This window comes from Poecilia reticulata, chromosome 3, assembly GCF_904066995.2.
Source record: "Poecilia reticulata chromosome 3, P_reticulata-male-v2, whole genome shotgun sequence".
Taxonomy (NCBI): domain Eukaryota; kingdom Metazoa; phylum Chordata; class Actinopteri; order Cyprinodontiformes; family Poeciliidae; genus Poecilia; species Poecilia reticulata.
The window spans coordinates 3,491,782-3,511,409 of record NC_088832.1 but is presented as its reverse complement, the minus strand read 5'-3'; the positions used below and the strand labels follow the sequence as shown (position 1 = coordinate 3,511,409).

At 38.7% G+C, this 19,628-nt stretch overlaps 1 protein-coding gene across 1 annotated transcript in view; it reads right to left on the bottom strand.

The window, feature by feature from the left end:
• vps35 (VPS35 retromer complex component) overlaps positions 1 to 19,628 on the bottom strand; it is a 51,727-nt gene that overhangs the window by 20,978 nt on the left and 11,121 nt on the right. The window contains exons 3-6 of the mRNA XM_008405049.3: positions 5,596 to 5,692; positions 4,492 to 4,615; positions 1,517 to 1,699; positions 143 to 362 (exon numbers count right to left, since the gene is read on the bottom strand). Coding sequence (XP_008403271.1) covers positions 143 to 362; positions 1,517 to 1,699; positions 4,492 to 4,615; positions 5,596 to 5,692 — 624 coding nt within the window. The remainder of the gene's footprint in view (positions 1 to 142; positions 363 to 1,516; positions 1,700 to 4,491; positions 4,616 to 5,595; positions 5,693 to 19,628) is intronic.

The following is a 19,628-nucleotide window of genomic DNA, read 5'->3' as shown; positions in this document are numbered from 1 at the left end:
CCAAACTCAAAAATTATTCACATGAAGATTAAAATGACAGAAAACAGACCAGCTTAACACCAGAAATTCAATGTTCTCGTCCTGCGCTTGAGAGCATTAAATGATAAAGCTTGGATATTCTGGGAGAAAGAGACACACTGACCTGTTTGTACTTGTCCACATTTACACCCTCTAGTTGACTGAGGCGAACTAGATTGGTGCCCACCAGAATCCTAAGTTCCTGTCGTTCTTTTTCTCTCTTCTCTCGGTCTCTGCTGTGACCTTGATGCTGCATTCGAACCCACAGTTTGTTCATTTCAGCAAAGTTCAGAAGGACAAAGTCTATGGAGTCATTAATATCTCCAGTCATCTCCTCTGAGCCCCTGAGAAACAAAAACAGAGATGACTCAACATTTTATTCCTCTTTTACCCAACCAAAGAATGTGAGTGAGAGCTGAAAAATGGTTATGATAAATATTCCAACAGTGAGAGGTCTAACTTGCAGCAACACTGCAACAGGAAAAGTTAAAATATATAATATAATTTATTTAACAGACAGTTTGGGAAAGAATACTGAAAAGCTATGTAATTTTTCAGGCTCTCAACTTATAAATGCCCCCACAATTTGTTTAAATAAAATGTTTGAAAGTGGTCTGCAATGGACTGACGACCTGTCTACGATGACCCCGCCTGTTGCCCTGGAGATAGGCACCATGACCCCTGGAGACCCCGCTAGTGATAAGCTTATATGACAATGGAAGGATGGATGGATTCAAGGAGAAAGTATTATGTATTTTGCACATAGTTCCATTTTATAGCAGAATTAAGTAACAATATAACTTCAGTTGTGATTAAAGTATTGTATATATCAAATAGGACCTAAAGAAATTTGACTTTGATGTCTTGTCTCTTTAAGTGTCTCCTACTCTTTCCAACACTCCACCTTCCTCACGTCATCACAACAATGAACATAGGAATGTTTTCAACGTTCCTACAGGTACTGCACTGAGTAGTTCTACCAGGTGTTTACTAATTGGTGCTGCCACAAGTCTGGAGGAGCTGAGTGGGGACGCCGTGCCCACAGGGCAGAGGTTCTCTGTGAGGCAGAAGCTCAGCTGGAGCCTGCATCTCCAAGAAAGGGCTCGGAGGATATGGGTGTGCCTAAACGCTTGGCTGAGCAAACATTTAGGCACAACCAAATGGCTGCAATGGAAGATTCAAGGATTCTTCAAACATGCATGAAAGAATAAAAACAGCACTATGCATAGCTCTACATAATGTCACCAGGTGAAAAGGAACTCTGAGTAGATGTATAGAACAAATCAATGTGTAAATGTGCCATAACCACTATTATTTTAACTCGGTTGTCTATTGTCCCCATTATTTGCAAATGGATACTCCTTATCAGAAATGTATCATCTCAAATTCAGAGACCGAAGAACAAGAAAACAAAACATGTTTTAAACTGACAACATACTGTCATTGTCCTTTAACATTTATTAAAATGATTTAAAAAGGAAAAATGTAAGTGACTTACTCCACTTGTTCCCCATCATCTGGAAGAATGTTACGGGTACACTGCAGCAGATAATTTCTCAGGAAGAGACCTCTGAGTGGGTGTTGGACGCCACGACACATCTCCACCAAGTCTTTCAGGATGTCTTTGCGAGACTGAGGAAAGGAGCGAACATACACTACGCCCACCGTGATCAGAAGATAGCTGAGGAAGGAAACAAGAAGGCACCATATAAGTTTTTGAATTTTAAACTGTTTGAATTTGAAATTATTTTTCTACAACCTGACCTATCAACAGTCCACTGTTGAATTATGTGCAGCGTGTATGTTTACATCTAATACACCCTGCTCAGTGAGTGACTGTGTGTCTACAGTGCAGCTAATAGGAGTTTATGGAAGTGTTCCAGCTCAGACGGTGCATTGGAGGGTCAGTGCTTCAGCCTGTGGAAGACGTGTCGGACTCGTCTCGTAGTCATACACCACGATGGTTTAATTTTGTTTTTTTGCAGCAGCATGATAAATCAAACTGCGTCATATCAAATGCTTTGTCTACTTACAGTTGGATAGAGTTGAAGCGCACAGTCTCACAGAGATCAGAAATATTCTTTACATAGGGTTTTGAGGATCCAAAACAGTTTCTGTGGTGCTTAATAAAAACTCAATAGACAAGAAATGGAAGAGCTACTAAAGCCACATACATTAAATCTCCCCAGCAGAGGGGCATAGTTTAACTGGGCAACCTTAAAAGCAATCGCTGATAATTGTAATTGTGAACAAACAGAGCTCATACTCAAAGATTAAACTTACAGCATCAAATTGTGAATTATTCTTTGGACCTTTACAAAGCAAACTTGCAGCTCCTTAAAATCTTTATGCTGAAACCATCAAATTTATCAGCATTGACATTCTCAATAAACAAATGCTATATTTCTATATCTGTGGTCTGTGTTAAAATGTTAGCATGCTTCGGGAGGTCATACGCAGCTGCTTTGTTCACTTATGAAATGGGCCGGTTCTAATGTGATCAGGATTAGATCGTGTTTTTAGATCCACCGACTTCTGTATTTAACAGAAGTGCAAATAACTGATTTTATTTTAATTTAATTATTTTGAATTTGTTGTTTTTAGTACTGTAGTTAGTACTATAGTTATGGGTAGTACTAAATATCGTCTGGAATGTCTTCCAGTAACATTATTACATTATTATTGATATACAATATTGTTACATGTCTTGTCAACTTAACATCTTTTAATGCAAAAACCCAGTGGAACACTGGTGGACAGCCTTGGGGCCCTGACCACAGGGCTTAGCAAGTTTTTTGGGGGAAACTTTGTGGTAGGATCATATCAAACTGCCTACAACACCACAATCCAAATGGCTATTTGTGTTGATTTGATTAAGCCACTTCAAACTACTTTAGTTTAGACAGAAAGGCTGTCTGCAGCACAGAGACACTACACTGTTCAATTAATTGAGCTTTAACCTCTGGTTGTCATAAAACATGTTGGATTTAGAAATTATGGGAGGCTTAAATGGCATCTCAAAATTCAGGAAAGACTTTGTGTACTATAAAACGGAAAACAAGATGACACTACCTATGAAAAATCAGACATGAGATGAAAGATTTTTTTTATTTTGTCTTGAAGCGCAGAGGGGGTTCAAAGTCATTTTTTAATTTCGGACCAGACCAAGATCACAAATGGTCCTGAAAGGACCAGTTGTTACAGAGTCTATTGAGAAACTACATATTCATAAACTGTTAAAAATGTTGTGGCTTTCTATGTACTCAATTAGTACATATTATTAACTGTTAATCTTCTCACATTTATGTAAATCGATATCTATACTCAGGGGTGAAAGTAGGCGGGTACGGTCGGGTACTGCGTACCCCTAAAAGATTTAGCGGAGGCACGCAGTACCTGCAAGAGAGAGGAGCGGTAGGTGACAAACTGAATGCGGCCAGGATGCCAAGACCAGCACATCCTCTACTATACTTTACAAGGATCTACAGAAAAGTCTTACAAAAAATGGCAATGTTTTCTTTCTTATTTTACATAGTTGTAAATAGGAAATACCAACTGATGGTACTCGTCATTCTTTTGCTTTGCCTATAAATATGGGTATACATATCTGAGTTTTTTGGGAGGTTAAGGGGTTGACTTTGGGGGGCTGAAATGGGAAGGGTGCTTGGGCTTGTTCTCCATTTTAATTTTTTTATTCCTTTAGCTGAACAAACAAAAAGGGCTGAAACTGGTGCATTGCAGCTTTTTTAAAGCAGTATTTTGTCAGCATTATATTACCGTATTTTCCGCACTATAAGGCACCTAAAAACCTTCGATTTCCTCAAAAGCCGACAGTGTGCCTTATATATGGACCAATATTGAGCCACAACAGGTCTAGCAACTACAGTAAGCAGCCGCCGACTTCATTTTCGCCCGTAGAAGAAGAAGTGTGCGGTGCATGCTGGGATAGTCGTCAGAACGCTGGTTTGTTAATAAAGTTTGACTGACCTATCTACCTACCGACCAGATAATCAGGTCGTCTGCAGGTCATTTAGCACCACGTTCTCCACCAACATGCTGTGCTCAAACTGAGAATGGTGACCATCGTCCGGCCACGCCCAATCCAGTCGCGGAAGGCTCTCCTCGCCGACCGGAGTCGGACTGTTTTGTTGACATTCTTTATGTCAACAAATTGGCTTTAGACATTCATCCTTTAGTGCAGCTCCATCTAGTGGATGCATAATGTAACTCCAGCCTCTACTATAGCGTCCATTCTATGCGCCTTATAATCTGGTGCACCTTATAGTGCGGAAAATATATGTATAGCTTTAGATGTATAAGAAGTATTTTATATTGTACTTTATTTTGTTTGATTGGCTCTAATAAAGGTATAACAAAAACATGGTTTGCTTAATGCATCATTTTTAATTGATCCGAAAACACTGCAAAAACACAGAGTAAAAACAAAACATACTTTTTCAGATTATTACTCACAGCCTGGGTATGATGTTCCCAGCATACTGGACCAGCTCATAAAGATCTGCCACCTTGCGTCCCTTGGCAAACTCATCGGTCAAATAAACCTCAAGATAGTGCAGTTCATCAGAGATGGCCATGTCTGAAACACTGTCAGGAACTAAAGCAAAGTCAGTCTTTTCATAACACGATATCTGGCCAATAGATTTACAGTATGTCAACATAGGTTTGCAGTACAGCTGTATCAGAACTTTTTTCACCTAGAAAATATACTTCTATAATTTATTATTTAATTAGGAAAGGTCTGATACTGCCATCCTCTGTTATGTAGCACTTTGTTTGATCAGAGTACATTCTCATATAAAAGTACAATATTATGGAATTTATTGCCCCCAGACTTAAATGTAATAACTGATTTCAAAATGTTCATCCATATGACTAAATATTGGCTAAAAGAAAACCAAAAATGTGTTCATTTATAATATGCTTCATTGAATGAAAAAGTAAATGTGGGACTGTATGAAAAAGTAGATTAGTATTACATTGCTTAGAACATAAATGCAGCTCAATGCATCTATGTGGTTATGCGAGGGTGTGAGGATGTATGCATGATCATTTAGGCAAATAAATGTATGCATTTTTATACTGTTTGCTATATGAATTTATGTAAGCCTATTTTATAGAACTGCCCAACCAATTAATGAAGTTTCAAATGATCTGTAGCTCTATACTATTGTTGCAGATTATCGGTAGCAAACTTTAATCTGTTAAGTTTATATGCACTGTCCCTGTTAAATAGATGAATATATAAAGTGCTGATGGTTGTAGAATGTTTCTACAACCATTCTACAACCATAGAATGGTACTCGTCAATTCTACAACCATAGAATGGTTGTAGAATTGAGGAAGCCTGTATGGGTCCCAGCAGGCTTCCTTCCCTAATGAGCCTGTTGGGACCCATAAATATGTACATGTAGTTACATTTGGAAAAGAAAATGAGAAAAATCAATGCCCATCTCTGAAAATTCTATTTTTCTGCAGTACTTCAACTGTTTTTCCACTGACACGGGACATAAGACATGAGACTAGCAGAAGACCAACAAATACAAATGTAAAGGATACATAACTCATAGTAGCTTTTTGGAGAGAGCATGGATGTTCTCAGTTCACCTAGCATGTTGGAGGCATGCTTCAAAGCATCCATCAGTTTGTTCTTATCCTGCAGAACACAAAGCAAAGCCCATCTTTGAGTCTATTATAAAACTGAAAACAGCATACATAATTCAGGCCGTGTCATATTGCAAAAAAGTTGCAATGATTATTTGAAAATGTGTATTTCAACTTAAAAATTCTGTTTGAGAAATGGTAGCCTCAACAAAATAATCAGCAAACTGGAATTAATAATCAGCAAACTCAAAATAATTTGCAAACAAATTTAGAAAATCTGTTTCTTAATTCTGAAGCAAAATTAAGAAGTCTGTTTTGCCCCTTTTCCACTGGCTTTACTTCAGCAGCCCAGCTCGGTTCGGCTCTGTTTCAGAGTGACCACGCTTTACATCATTAAACACAATAACACAGTCATGAAACACTGTCATGCTACTTCTCCTCGTTTAGTTCTGGTTCTGGGGATGCAGAGCAGACCAGAACCAGAAGACCTGAGGGGTCTGAAAGGTTGATACAGCAACAGCAGATCTTTAATGTAACGCGAGCAGCAGCGTTCTGAATAAGCTGCAGCTGTTTGATTGATTTATTAGTCAGACCTGTGAAGACGCTGTTGCAATAATCAATGCGGCTAAAGATAAAAGCATGGACGAGTTTCTCTAGATCGCACTGAGACATTAGTCCTCTAATCCTGGAGATGTTCTTCAGGTGGTAGAAGGCCGACTTTGTGACTGTCTTAATGTGGTTCTGAAGATTCAGGTCAGAGTCCATCACTACTCCCAGGTTTTGGGGCTGATCGCTAGGTTTTAGTAGTAATAACTGAAGCTCTACATCGACTCTAGATCGCTCCTCTTTAGGCCCAAAAATAAGAACTTCAGTTTTGTTTCTGTTCAGCTGGAGAAGGTTTTGACACATCCACACATTTATCTGTTCTCAGCATCTATTCAGTGACTGGATGGATTTAGAGTCACCTGGTGACATCGTGATGTAGAGCTGTGTATCATCCGCATAGTTATGGTAGCTAATCTTATTGCCTGTTATAACCCGAGCTAGTGGGAGCATATAAATATTGAATAGGAGGGGGTCCTAAGCTTGAACCTTGGGGTACCCCACATGTGACCTTTGACTTCTTTGATGAGAAGTTTCCAATTGAAACAAAGTAATCTCTGTTCTTTATGTAAGATTCAAACCAGTTGAGCACTGGACCGGAGAGTCCAACCCAACTCTCCAGTCGATTCAGGTGGTCAACACCGTCAAAAGCTGCACTGAGGTCCAACAGAACCAGCACTGTGGTTCTCCCACAGTCCGTATTTATATGGATATCATTGAAGACTTTGGTTATCGTTAGGAAGTTATTTAATTGTTTAAAAACAGCTTTCTCAATAACTTTGCTGATAAATGGGAGGTTGGAGCTCGACCCGTAATTCTGCAGTAGTGATTTGTCCAGATTGTTATTTTCTATCAGTTTGATAACAGCTGTTTTCAAAGCCTGGGGGAAAACACCTGAAGAGAGCGATGAGTTACTATTTGGATCAGATCATTAGCAATGACAGTAAAAATACTATCTGGACCCCAGTCTCAGACCTCAGAAATGCAGAGTGCTGGATCCTCTGGGAAGTCAGAGGCAGGTGGCTTAAATGAAGTGAGGTCTGCTATGTTAGCGCTAAGGAGAGACGTGCCAAGGCAAATCTGCTGATTCATTCCATCCGTAAATTTGAGAAACTCTGGTCCAGAAGACATTTTTTTGTAGGTATCCATGGAATTATTGTAGGAGCAGAGAGGGAGGGGGGAGGGAGGAGGGGAACCAGTCGCTCTGTCCCTAGTCAATGTTTTATCAGCTTGTTTTGGGACACTTTGCTCCTGATAAGCAGAGGGTTCCATCCTAGCTCCCCCATAGCACCTGAGCGGTGGTGCCATGAGGGTAAAGCAAAAGCATTTTTTGTACATTGGATATGCATTAAGGAATTAACATAATTTTACTCTTTCCCACAGAAATATAAAACTGGCCTTAGATTGAATTGATGCCCTGTTACTAGGTTCAAGTTAATGTTTGACTTGACCCTAGTAAAACCATTTTATATACCTATATTTGTGTAACAAAGATATGCTGAGGACTGATTTTAGTTGCTCAGATACCACAATTTGGAGGATTTGACTCCATCTGTTGATTTGTAATCATGCAGAAAAAAAATCTTATTTTTCTACAAATGCTTCACAATAAGCATAGGTATGTTTTAAAGTGGACATATGCTTTTAAATCCTATTCATATGTAAATCATTCACTTATTGTCTATATAAAGTAGAAATACTTTTATGCAATAATATCTCATATGACAACAAAAGCTAATCTTCAGCTCATTCAATATAAAGTACTTCACAGAATCCACTACACAACTCAAAGAATGCATAAAATGGGGTTGGCTCACTGAATTGTGCAGAAATTGTTCACAAAATACCCCTGATACATACTTTCATGCTTTAAGGTTAAGGCTTTAAGCTTTAAGGTTACATTCCTTTCCAGTAGGTTTGGCCGTCTCATCCCATTATTACCTTGTCTTTGTTTATTGGGAGACACCACCAACATCATTAATGATGTCCCAAATACTAAACAACTACTTATAGCTTTAACCATTGCTAAGAAAACAATTCTTATGAATTGGAAAACAAGGACCACCATCAGTGTGACACATTAGAAAAATGTACTCAATGAACACCTTTCAATGGAAAATATTTTATATGACTCTCATATATACTTTAAATATTATGATTATCGTTATATATATATATATATATATATACACACACACAGACACACAACACATCAGACATATCAGTTCAGAAATATGCAGTTCTAGGCACAGCCAAGATACTGCGCAGAACCCTCAAGCTCCCAGACCTCTAGAGACGGACCTGAGCTCAGAGGATGAAAGAGACCACCCATGGAGGGTGAGAAGGGAATTATTTTTTTTTATATACATTCCCTTCTCATCCTCTTCGTGTGGTCTGTCTTGCTCCCTCTCATCCTCTGAGGGTTCTGCACAGTATCTTTGCTGTGCCTAAAACTGCACATTTCTGGACTGAGATGTCTGATGTTGTTCCTAGGATCTGTTTGAGCCACTGCTCCAGTTTGGGGGTGACTGCCCCGAGGGCCCCGATGACCACAGGCACCACTGTGGTCTTCACCTTCCAGGCCTTTTTCAGTTCCTCTCTGAGGCCCTGGTATTTCTCCAGTTTCTCCTGCTCCTTTTTCCTGATGTTGTAATCACTTGGTATTGCTACATCCACCACAACGGCTTTCCTCTGTTGTTTATAAACCATCACAATGTCCAGTTGGTTCACCATTACCATTTTGTCTGTCTGGATCTGGAAGTCCCACAGGATCTTAGCTCGGTCATTCTCCACCACCTTTTGGGGCGTTCCCCACTTTGATCTCGGGGCTTCCAGTCCATATTCTGCACAGATGTTTCTGTACTACTACTTGGTTATGTCGTTCCATGTATGCTTTCCCTGCCAGCATCTTGCACCCTGCTATTATGTGCTGGACTGTCTCAGCAGCCTCCTTGCACAACCTACATCTTGGGTCTTGTCTGGTGTGGTAGATCTGAGCCTCTATTGCTCTGGTGTTTAGGGCCTGTTCCTGTGCAACCAGGATGAGAGCCACTGTGCTGTCCTTGAGTCCAGCTTTTTCCAGCCATTGGTAGGATTTCCTGATATCAGCCACTTCAGTTATTTGTCGGTGGTACATCCCATGTAGGGGCTTGTCCTCCCATGATGGTACCTCCAGCACCTTGTCCTCTGTTTCCCATTTTCTGAGACATTCGCTGAGCACATCGTCTGTTGAGGCTTTGTCCTTGATGTATTTATGGATCTTGGATGTTTCCTCCTGGACAGTGGCTCTCACACTCACTAGTCCTCTGCCTCCTTCCTTACGGCTCGTGTACAGTCTCAGGGTGCTGGATTTGGGGTGGAATCCTCCTTGCATGGTTAGTAGCCTCCGAGTCTTAATCTCCTCCTTTGGCCAGCTAATTATTCCTGCAGGGTTTCTGAATACTGGTAAAGCTGTTTATTGCACGGATCTTGTTCTTGCCATTGAGCTGGCTTCTCAAGGCTTGCTTTATTCGTTGGAGGTATTTGGCTGTGGATCCTTTCCTTGTGACCTCATCGAGGTTGCCATTTGCTTGTGGTATGCTATTGTTCCTCCTGGGAGTGAGATCCCTTCTGTGTGGACGACCTTCCCTCTCTTTGTGACCATCCAACCACACTTCTCTAGTCCGAATGACATTCCAATGTCAGTGCTGTAGGTCCTGGTGGTGTGAATCAGTGTCGATGTCTCGCTCGCTCTTGGCGTACAGCTTGATGTCATCTATGTAGAGGAGGTGACTGATTGTGGCCCCATTCTTGAGTCGGTATCCCTAGAAAGTCTTGTTGATGATTTGGCTGAGGGGGTTCAGGCCTATGCAGAACAGCAGTGGGGACAGAGCATCTCCTTGGTATAGGCCACATTTGATGGACACTTGTACAAGTGGTTTGCAGTTGACTTCAAAGGTGGTTTTCCACAGCCCCATCGAGTTTGCAATGAAGGCTCTTAGGGTCATATTGATGTTGTACATCTCCAAGCATTCAATGATCCAAGTGTGTGGCATTGAGTCATAGGTTTTCTTGTAATCAATCCAAGCCGTGCACAGGTTGGTGTGTCAGGTTTTGCAGTCTCGGGCGACTGTGTGGTCTACAAGGAGTTGGTGTTTGGCTCCTCTGCTATTTATGCCTATGCCCTTATGTGCCGTGCTCATGTATTTATCCATGTGGCCCCTTATCTTAGCCGCTATGATGCCTGACATGAGCTTCCATATTCCATATTGGCCGTGCACAGGGTGGTGTGTCGGGTTTTGCAATCTTGCGTGAAACCCGAAATAAATAAATATACATTCTGTATGTATTCTGTTTTTATTGCTCTACATACTTGTGATGTCGTTCATATTACCATTTCTGCTCACACTCTCATATACACACACATGCAACACAGTTAATGATACTCATTCTCTGCAACACCATACCCCGTTTTCTTCTTTGTTAGCTCTGATTTTATTTTCCGTTCATTATGGTTCACACCATCTCGTTTTAAATTGTGATATTAAATAAAAAAAGAATAAAAAATAAATAAAAAAATATATAAGAAATGTCTCGCCCACATTCTTCAATGTAGGAGAACACTTTTTTTTTATAACTATTGATCTTCAATAGTTATCAATAGGTGTATTGATAACTATAGAGGCCTGAATTTCATGTTATTGTAGCTCCACAGACCCCTTGTTTACTCCTGTTCCCAGTATGGAAGTAAATATGTGTCACCAGAATATGCCACTGACATTTTAATGTATATGTATATTTGGACGTACCATTTCAATGTTCACATATATCCAGAATACATTTTTGACCTAAAGCATTTCGTTATTTTTACATTGGTAGAAATTTCATTTATTTCCACTTCAAGCAAAAATTTCACAGTACTATTTCAAAGTAATCAACTTTTCAGTCTTAAAAGTCAAAAATCAAACGCAATATTTTCAGTCTCCTTAGATTCAATTGGCTCAATTTTGCTGTCTGAAATTCAGCATCTAAAAATTTAGTATAAAAAAGGGAAAGTTACTGGCAGTCACATACATTAGCAATGAATGTCAGATTCCAAAACCCAGTCAATCCAGTTGTTTCTTAGTCACGTGTTTTTAGTCACATGACCTGATGTTTTATGCTTATGTGGAGATCACATTGAAGGAAAACTATCATCGAGGCAGTCCTGGAAGCTAACGCCAACGCAACGGTAAGTTTAATACTTTTATTTTTAAGTAGTATTGTTTTTCATACATCATCTTGCAGCTCGATTTAGTTAACAGGTTTTGGTGACTTTTTTTTTTTTTTACATTTTCCAGTTTGTTCACTTTATTGGCACTTATTTTAGAAGTGTTTAGTGCACAAAATGGTTTACGTTAAGGTAAATTCATGTCACCATATAACAATTTTACCGTAACACAACATCAATTATTTTGCAGATGGTCTGCCAAAAATAAATCCCTAGTCTGTCCTTAGGACAAAAACTGCATATTTTTAGTCTGGGTTTACTCATTTCTTAACCCTTACCATGTTAATATATTCTAACCATTTTTCTGTTTCCCCTATTTTTCCAATCCCAAATCTGTGGTGTTTTTAAGCACCTTGACTGGCAAGTTTTGTCTGCATACTGATAATATAGTTTGGTTAAAGTTTAAACAGTCCCCCAATTAGGATTTTTGAGTTCTGCTCAAATTTCTCATTAATGCATTTCATACTTTCAGATACTTGTACATACCGTTTATAGGGTACATTTGTTTAAAGATATGAAGATTCCACAACTCATGTTTATGGTTAATAGGAATGGAGGAAGCTGCTTCATATATAGAAAGTGATAATCAAAGGTTTAAAAAAAGTATATTAAGAGTTTTAATATTTAATACACATTTTTTAAAGACAGTAGTGATAGCCTATAGTTTTGTGTGGTCATCAACATGATATTCAGTTTTTAACCATACATCTGAGGCCTCATGCATAAAGCCTGTGCACGCACAAAAATTGTGCGGCGCCATGTTTTACCCACAAGTCGGCATGTATAAAAATGAACTTCGTGTCAAAGTTTGCGTGCCTGCCACACACTTTTTCACTGGCGTTAAAGCGTGTGGCAGGCACGCAAACTTTTTCTGTGAACAATATTAAACTACAAAGTGTTAAAACTCACATAAATACACTGAAATCTGACTACATTCAATGTTATTTAGACCAAGAAGCATCAAACCCAATATTTTTTTCATGATTTTAATATTTTATTGTTTAAATGTAAACGATAAAACTGAACCGCATTTATCCTCAGGCAATAAGCTCATGCACACAAAATAAAGAAAAATAAAAGGATGTGAAAACCTCACTAGAATGTAAATAGTACTTTTCCTCAGTTTTTGTCTCATAAAGATGTAAAGCATTGGTCTGTGTGCCGAAGCACATGAAATGCATCTATGGATAATTTCATTATCACAAAAAAAAAGAAAAAAGGGTTGGATTAGCAGATTAACTCCAAATAGGTTTGATTATTTTTAAGGTGATCAAAGTGTGTAGACAATCGAAAAGTAGCTGTGCAAAGGTGAGCCGTGTAATTGTGGGGAGCTTTGGCTCTGATGGAGAACATCGTCAATGGAAGGATTCAGGGGAGTGATTGATCATAGATCATATTGATCTGCTGAGAAATGTTGATGGTTTATTATGTTTAGATTTCTCAGACTGATCATCGTGGAGCTCTTGAGCAAAACTTTAAGAAGGAGCCGTGCGGTACTGGTACCAGTCCAGCTGCAGCCATCCTTCAGTCGAGCCGCAACTGGTCTTTATGAATGTGCCTTTATGGACAGAAAGCATCTCTATTCTGTAAATGTACAATTTATGGACATGATCCCCTATTTAGAATAAATGTCCACATTCCCCACTCAAAGGGCTTTCTGACACACCGGCTGAACTAATGTTCTAATGTTAAAAAAGGCATTTGCACAATCTCTTTATTTTTATTTTTTGTAATTAGGACTTTTCTATTTTCTTTAAAATTTATTATTTTTATTTTGTGAGGTGACCTCATGTGCCCTGAAAGCACACTGCTACAAACAAGGACGTTGCCATGGTTATTGCTTCACGTGGTGGCAGATTTCCGGGTATTTATACTAATTTACATATGTAGTTATGGCTGGACCAGCAGCTGCGCTCCATTTCCCGCAAATTGGGATTTAAAAAGGAAAGGTGCACAGCCACGTGCGTGCACACGGCTTTATACATCTGGATATTTGTGCGCCGCACTTTTCTAAATTCATCCATACCTCAAGTTTTAGTGTGAAAACTGCGCACTCTTTTATGCATGAGGCCTCTGCTTATTACTCCATAACTCAAGATATTTGACCAAGTAAATTTTGGGTTTTCTCTCTCTCTCTTCCTTGCGTTTTCCCGGGTGTACAGATTCCAGAAATCGAATGGGAAGACATTGGGCTTCCTCTTCGGGACGACTCAAGTGTCACAGTTCCGAAGTACATCCTGCTTTAAGAAATGCAGATAGCCTTGGGAGCCACATCCCTTATTATTTTTTTTTTTTTTTTGCCTGTGACATTTTCACTGCTGCAGTTGAGTTTTGTGAACATCTTTTTATTCTGTCAAAGAAGTTGTCCAGATTTACAACTTGAATGTAAATCAAAATTCAGATTTTAGGTCAACTACAATTCAATTCAGTAAAGCTATTTTGATCCCAAAGGGAAATTAAATGTTATAACTCATTAATTCAAATTCTTTATAGAGTCATTGTAGGGTGTGAAGGCTGTGGCCAATTTACATTTTTCAGCAGTATCCAGATTTCTAGAAAGTATCTAGGATGTATGATGGTACTTTTTTCTTTTTTTTAGAACTTACATTATTACAATAAATAGAGTTGTTATTTTGACTTTTGCATTTTATTTTCTAATGGATTAAAAACATTTCCAAATCATATAAACGTACACAATAAAATGTTGGGTAAAAAACACATTTCATTGCATATTTCCTACTGCCTATGACCATGAATCAGAGCAGTGTAAAGGCAACATCTCTGAACATTGATTGCCATGTTACAAGTTTTCTGTGTTTAATTCAACATTTACCTATGTATTATTTGTGTAAATAAAACCAGAACATTAAAGAACTGTTTCTCTAAATTTCAACAACACCTTAAATGCAGATTATGTTTCATCTTCTTTATCGGGACATGGTTTGAGGAAATCATTCCAGAAAAAGACCTATTGTACAAAAAATTGGAAGGAAAAAAACATTTATTCAATTTTCAACATCAATGAAGACAATCTATGTCAAATGAGGTTGTAGATTCACAGAAGCACTGAATAATTTAAACATACTTTTTGCTTAGAACCGAATAGGTAATATAAAAAACACATTTAATTGAATACAGGTGTTAGTTAGCTCAGTAACTTTTTTATTTTAATAGTAAGTACATTTTGACATCAAAGACACCAAACTGTAAATATGTTTTCCAAAAGATTTAAATTGTAAGGTTATCATGGCACAACAAAAAAGTAAGTAACATATACCATGACATCTCAATACAAGTGAAATTTTGGGAAACAAATACAGAGCTTCATAAGTCATGCTTCAAAACACAATGTACCTTAAATAAAAGTTGTCATTTCCACATGGATGGATGGTGTTCCGGTATGCGGCAGCCTAAAATATTTGATAAAAGAGAATTTAGCAGACACCTCCTAACATTCTGCATTAGGGCTACATTTTATTATTAAACCTGGCATCTTGTTTGTTGACGTCACTTCTTACGCCACTCATGTCTTTTGGACGATATTAATAAGCTAAGTGCCTGGCTGACTGAACCTCATCATCCTGACTTAAAAACGAACTAATATGCTAACCCTTCCATTGAAGCAGGCCAAGCAGTCATGTTTGCTTACTACATTAGCATTAGGATCTCCTGGAAAATTATAACTATTGAAACTTCCCGTCTCAGACTCTCCTAAAACAACAAACAACCAAGAAAGTCATCACCCATGAGTTCTCCAAAGAGGTGATGGACTTTGCACAAGTGGTACCTCTTTTTCAAATAAAACAGGTGGGGGTTGGGGCGGATAGCAAGACATAGTATACAACACTGCATGTTGTATGATTAACAGCTACCCAAATCAATGTTTTAAATCAGGCTCTAAGATTACATACCAAACTTCATGAGCAAAGAAAAAGAAAAAAAAAACTACTCAAACACAAAAGCAGTAAACTCACCGTTGAGTTAGTGCTAGTTTCCAGGACCGCCTCGGTGATGCATAATTTTCTTGCAATGTGAGTACCGCTGCACAAGCGTCACGTTATGTGACCGAGAAACGCGTAACTGGATTAGTTGGGTGTTGGAATCTAACATCCAGTAATAGTGTGTGACTGCAAGTAAACTTGTCTTCTTTTTTCTTCTTTTTTTTTTACGCTGAATTTTTTGACGATGCATCTTATATGGTGAAATGAGAATATTTCATTTCTAAGGAGACTAAAAATATTGTTTGAATTTTGAAAAGTAGAATTTTTTTATATGCCTAATTTTTTAACACTGAGAAGATAAACTGAAAAACAGCTATTAAAATTTTTACCACTCTGAAATGGCAATGTAAAGTTTTGCTTGAAATGAAAATAAATTAAATTTCAGCCATGGTAACATAACAATGAAACTTTTTTAGGTTAAAATGTAGTCTGAATACATTTTAACGCAGAAAGTGTAAGTGGAAATATGCAACATAAAAATTTCAGTGGCATTTTTTTATTCAAAACCTGGTGACACATATTTGCTTCCATATGAATGAGACATTTCACACCCTACCACCCTCCAGGGCGCAGAGTGTTCCACTACACCCCTTTCAGTGGGGAAACGGGTGGAGTTTGACAGCAAACTCCACCCCTTTTTTGTAGTTAGACAGCAGTGATACAATTATCTACCGGCAGAGAAACGTTTTATTCCAAAGTTTATCAAAAATGCCCACATGCTTTGATGTAAGAAAGCAATTTTGATAACTATTGACCTTCAATGCCTCAAGACTATGCTTAGTGATTCTGATGTTGGTATGTCAAAAGCTGTAGGAGTTGTTTTAGCAGATACAATAAATTTAAAAAAGAAAACATGGCAGCTTTGATCCAAAATGGACGACTTCCTGTTGGGTTTGGACCATTTCTCCAGAAGACTTTTTTGTGGATCCTGTCAAGGTCCGATTTTTTTTTCCCCTTTTTAAGATTTCTATTGGGCGCTGTGGATCAATTGGTGAATGGACTATAATCGATCACGGTGAGCTTGGTGAAGCTTGGCTAAAATATGTGGAATTTAGAATATGTCAACAGTGTCACTTCTGATTTACTGCCCTCTACCAAAAACTCTGCGTTTTAAAACAAACCAGATCAACTTCTTATCCTGACATGAGATCATCTTGATAAGCTTCAGGTGAGGGTCAGAAATGGAAGAAAAAACACTTCCTGCTCTGAGGGGACGGGGCTTATATAATATCAGCATAGGACCACATAAGATTGTCGGGCATCCAATCTGGATCACTCATACTATATTTGGTGCAACTTGGCCATTGTGTCTGAAAGTAATAGTGTTTTGTTTGCTTTGGCGAGTACACCAATTTTTGTCATTTTTCTAGGCTCAGTAAATGTGCTCAAAAACTCACAATTTTGATAACTTTTAATGCCCCACCCCTTATCTGCACAATGACAAAAAAAATAAAGTCGATAGCTAAAAATCCCTAAGAGGAGTTTGTTCAAGTTTGAGGTGTGTAAAAGTGAAAAATTGTCAAAATATTCCCTTTGACCCAAAATGGCTGCCTCCCTGTACATTTTAGGGGATAAATCCAAGGTACCGTATTTTCCGCACTATAAGGCGCACCTAAAAACCTTCAATTTCCTCAAAAGCCGACAGTGTGCCTTATATATGGACCAATATTGAGCCACAACAGGTCTAGCAACTACGGTAAGCAGCCGCCGACTTCATTTTCGCCCGTAGAAGAAGAAGTGCACGGTGCATGCTGACATAGTTGTCAGAACGCTGGTTTGTAATCTATTAATAAAGTTTGACTGACCTATCTACCTACCGACCATCTAGAATCAGGTCGTCTGCAGGTCATTTAGCACCACGTTCTCCACCAACATGCTGTGTGCAAACGGAGAAGGGTGACCATCGTCCGGACACGCCCCGGCCCAGTCGCGGAAGGCTCTCCTCGCCGACCGGACCCGGACTGTTTTGTTGACATTCCCTTTAGTGCAGCTCCATCTAGTGGATGCATAACGTAACTCCAGCCTCTACTATAGCGTCTATTCTATGCACCTTATAATGCGGTGCGACATATATTAAAAAAGTTTTAAAATAGACCATTCATTGAAGGTGCGCCATATAATCCGGTGCGCCTTAGTGTGGAAAATACGGTACATTGTGTCGGGGTTCAAGTGGATCTACCTACATACCAAATTTCAGATCTCTACAGTACACGGTTTACCTTATCTCACATTTGGGGACAGATGCTCTACACTTGTGATTCCATTAAAATACCATAAATTCCAGATTACGGAGCACAACTGATTAAAATCCGCATTCTCTAATCTTAGAAAGAAAATCAATTTAGTTCTTGTACAGGCTGCACCGGACTTTAAGCCACAGGTGTACCACATTCCATTGTAAGATATTTACACAGGAACATAACACGTGGGGATATTTTACTTTTAATTTAATCCGTATGGTAACATAAGCAAATACATATTGCAAATGCTTTTTTTTTTTTTTACAGTGTGTACCTTTAAATATACATACATATCAGTAACACACACGTTGCTTATGCTCACCGGATGCCGCTGGAACCACAACGCCTTGCAGGGCATGGACCCGTCTCAGGGGGTGAACCCACTATTGCACCTGACCCAAATGAGCACAACTACATCCCCAACGCATTATGCGCATCATGTGCACATAAACAGCACAATCCTAGACTATACATATATTTTTGGAGCCTTTCTTTGCACATCATCCAAATCTACAAATTATGGATCTGGTCAACCGATCTCTCAATGCAATTGGTCAAATTTTCGACCAGAAGTCTGGGAACAGGAGAGCCTTCTTGTCCTGTGGGGACACACCCGGTGGGATTCACCCTGGATTTATTCGTGATAACAGGATTTCTGCTGTTTGGAGCTTGTGGATTCCTGGCCTATCGGCAAATTTGTGACGGACTTGGCTGAACTAGCAAACACTCAGACTGTTGACAGAGACGAGGACTCAAAACTCACCAACAGGATGGAATCGATCTTGGAGAAGTTGCTAGTTTCGGCTCAGTGGAACGACCAAACTAATTTGGATGACTGGGAACTGAGATGTATCAGAGAGACTTTAGGGAAGATTGAAATTTATAATCTTCCCGACGCAAGACGTTCTGTTTCTGAATTGGCTTTCCCCCTGTGGCCTTGGAAGGGCCTCATATTTCTAATCTCCTTGAAGATATGTAAACACAACACTCTTCCCTCCTCACCCCCTCCTGTATCCATGGAGTTGCGAAGCTGAACACTCCTAAGGCAATCATGCCTTAATAACAATACCTCTATCGGACTCTGCCAGGACTCTCAGTAACGTTCCTTCGTGGCCCTTTGACGTCACCGACTTTACTTGTGTCTTTGTTTTTCCCATCGTTTTGTCTGAATGTTGCCATTTGCCCTACTGTGTCCATTCCTCTTTTTTGTTTTAGGGTGAGTACTCCCTATTTAACCCAGAAAATGATTATTTTAGTTTATTAGTAATATCAGAAATTGTGGAGTACACACCAATTCTGATTCCCAAAAATGGAATCAGAATTAGAATAACTACGAACTTGGAATCCAGAAATACTTAAAAGTAATATAAACTAAGCAGTGACTGTTCCTGTTAACCCAGAAAAGGATTTAGAACAAACTTAGAATTGTGGAGTGCTCACTTTAACCCAGAAAAGGAATTAGATCAGTCACTCTTTAGCTCATTTTATCAGAAACTGTAAAGTACTCACTATTTAAAAATGGAATTAGATACTTAGCAACCCTAAACAGGAGCACCTAGTTTACATACTTTAGAACATTAGATTAGTTTTCTTTCCTCTTTTCTCTTTTTTCCTTTGGTTTGTTATTTTGTTTGCATTTCCTTTTAACTCATGTAAAGCACTTTGAATTGAGTTGTTGCTGAAAATGTGCTATATAAATAAAATTACCTTACCTGTGTATTTGACCACATGCGCATGGTTCACAAAAACAGTTGATGTGAAAATAAAATAATAATAATAATAATAATAATAATAAAGTGAATATGCTTTATTATTATTATTTTATTTATTTATTTAACAAATTATGCTAAATAATAAAGATAGGGAAGAAAAGCCTACACCTGTGATCCATGGGAG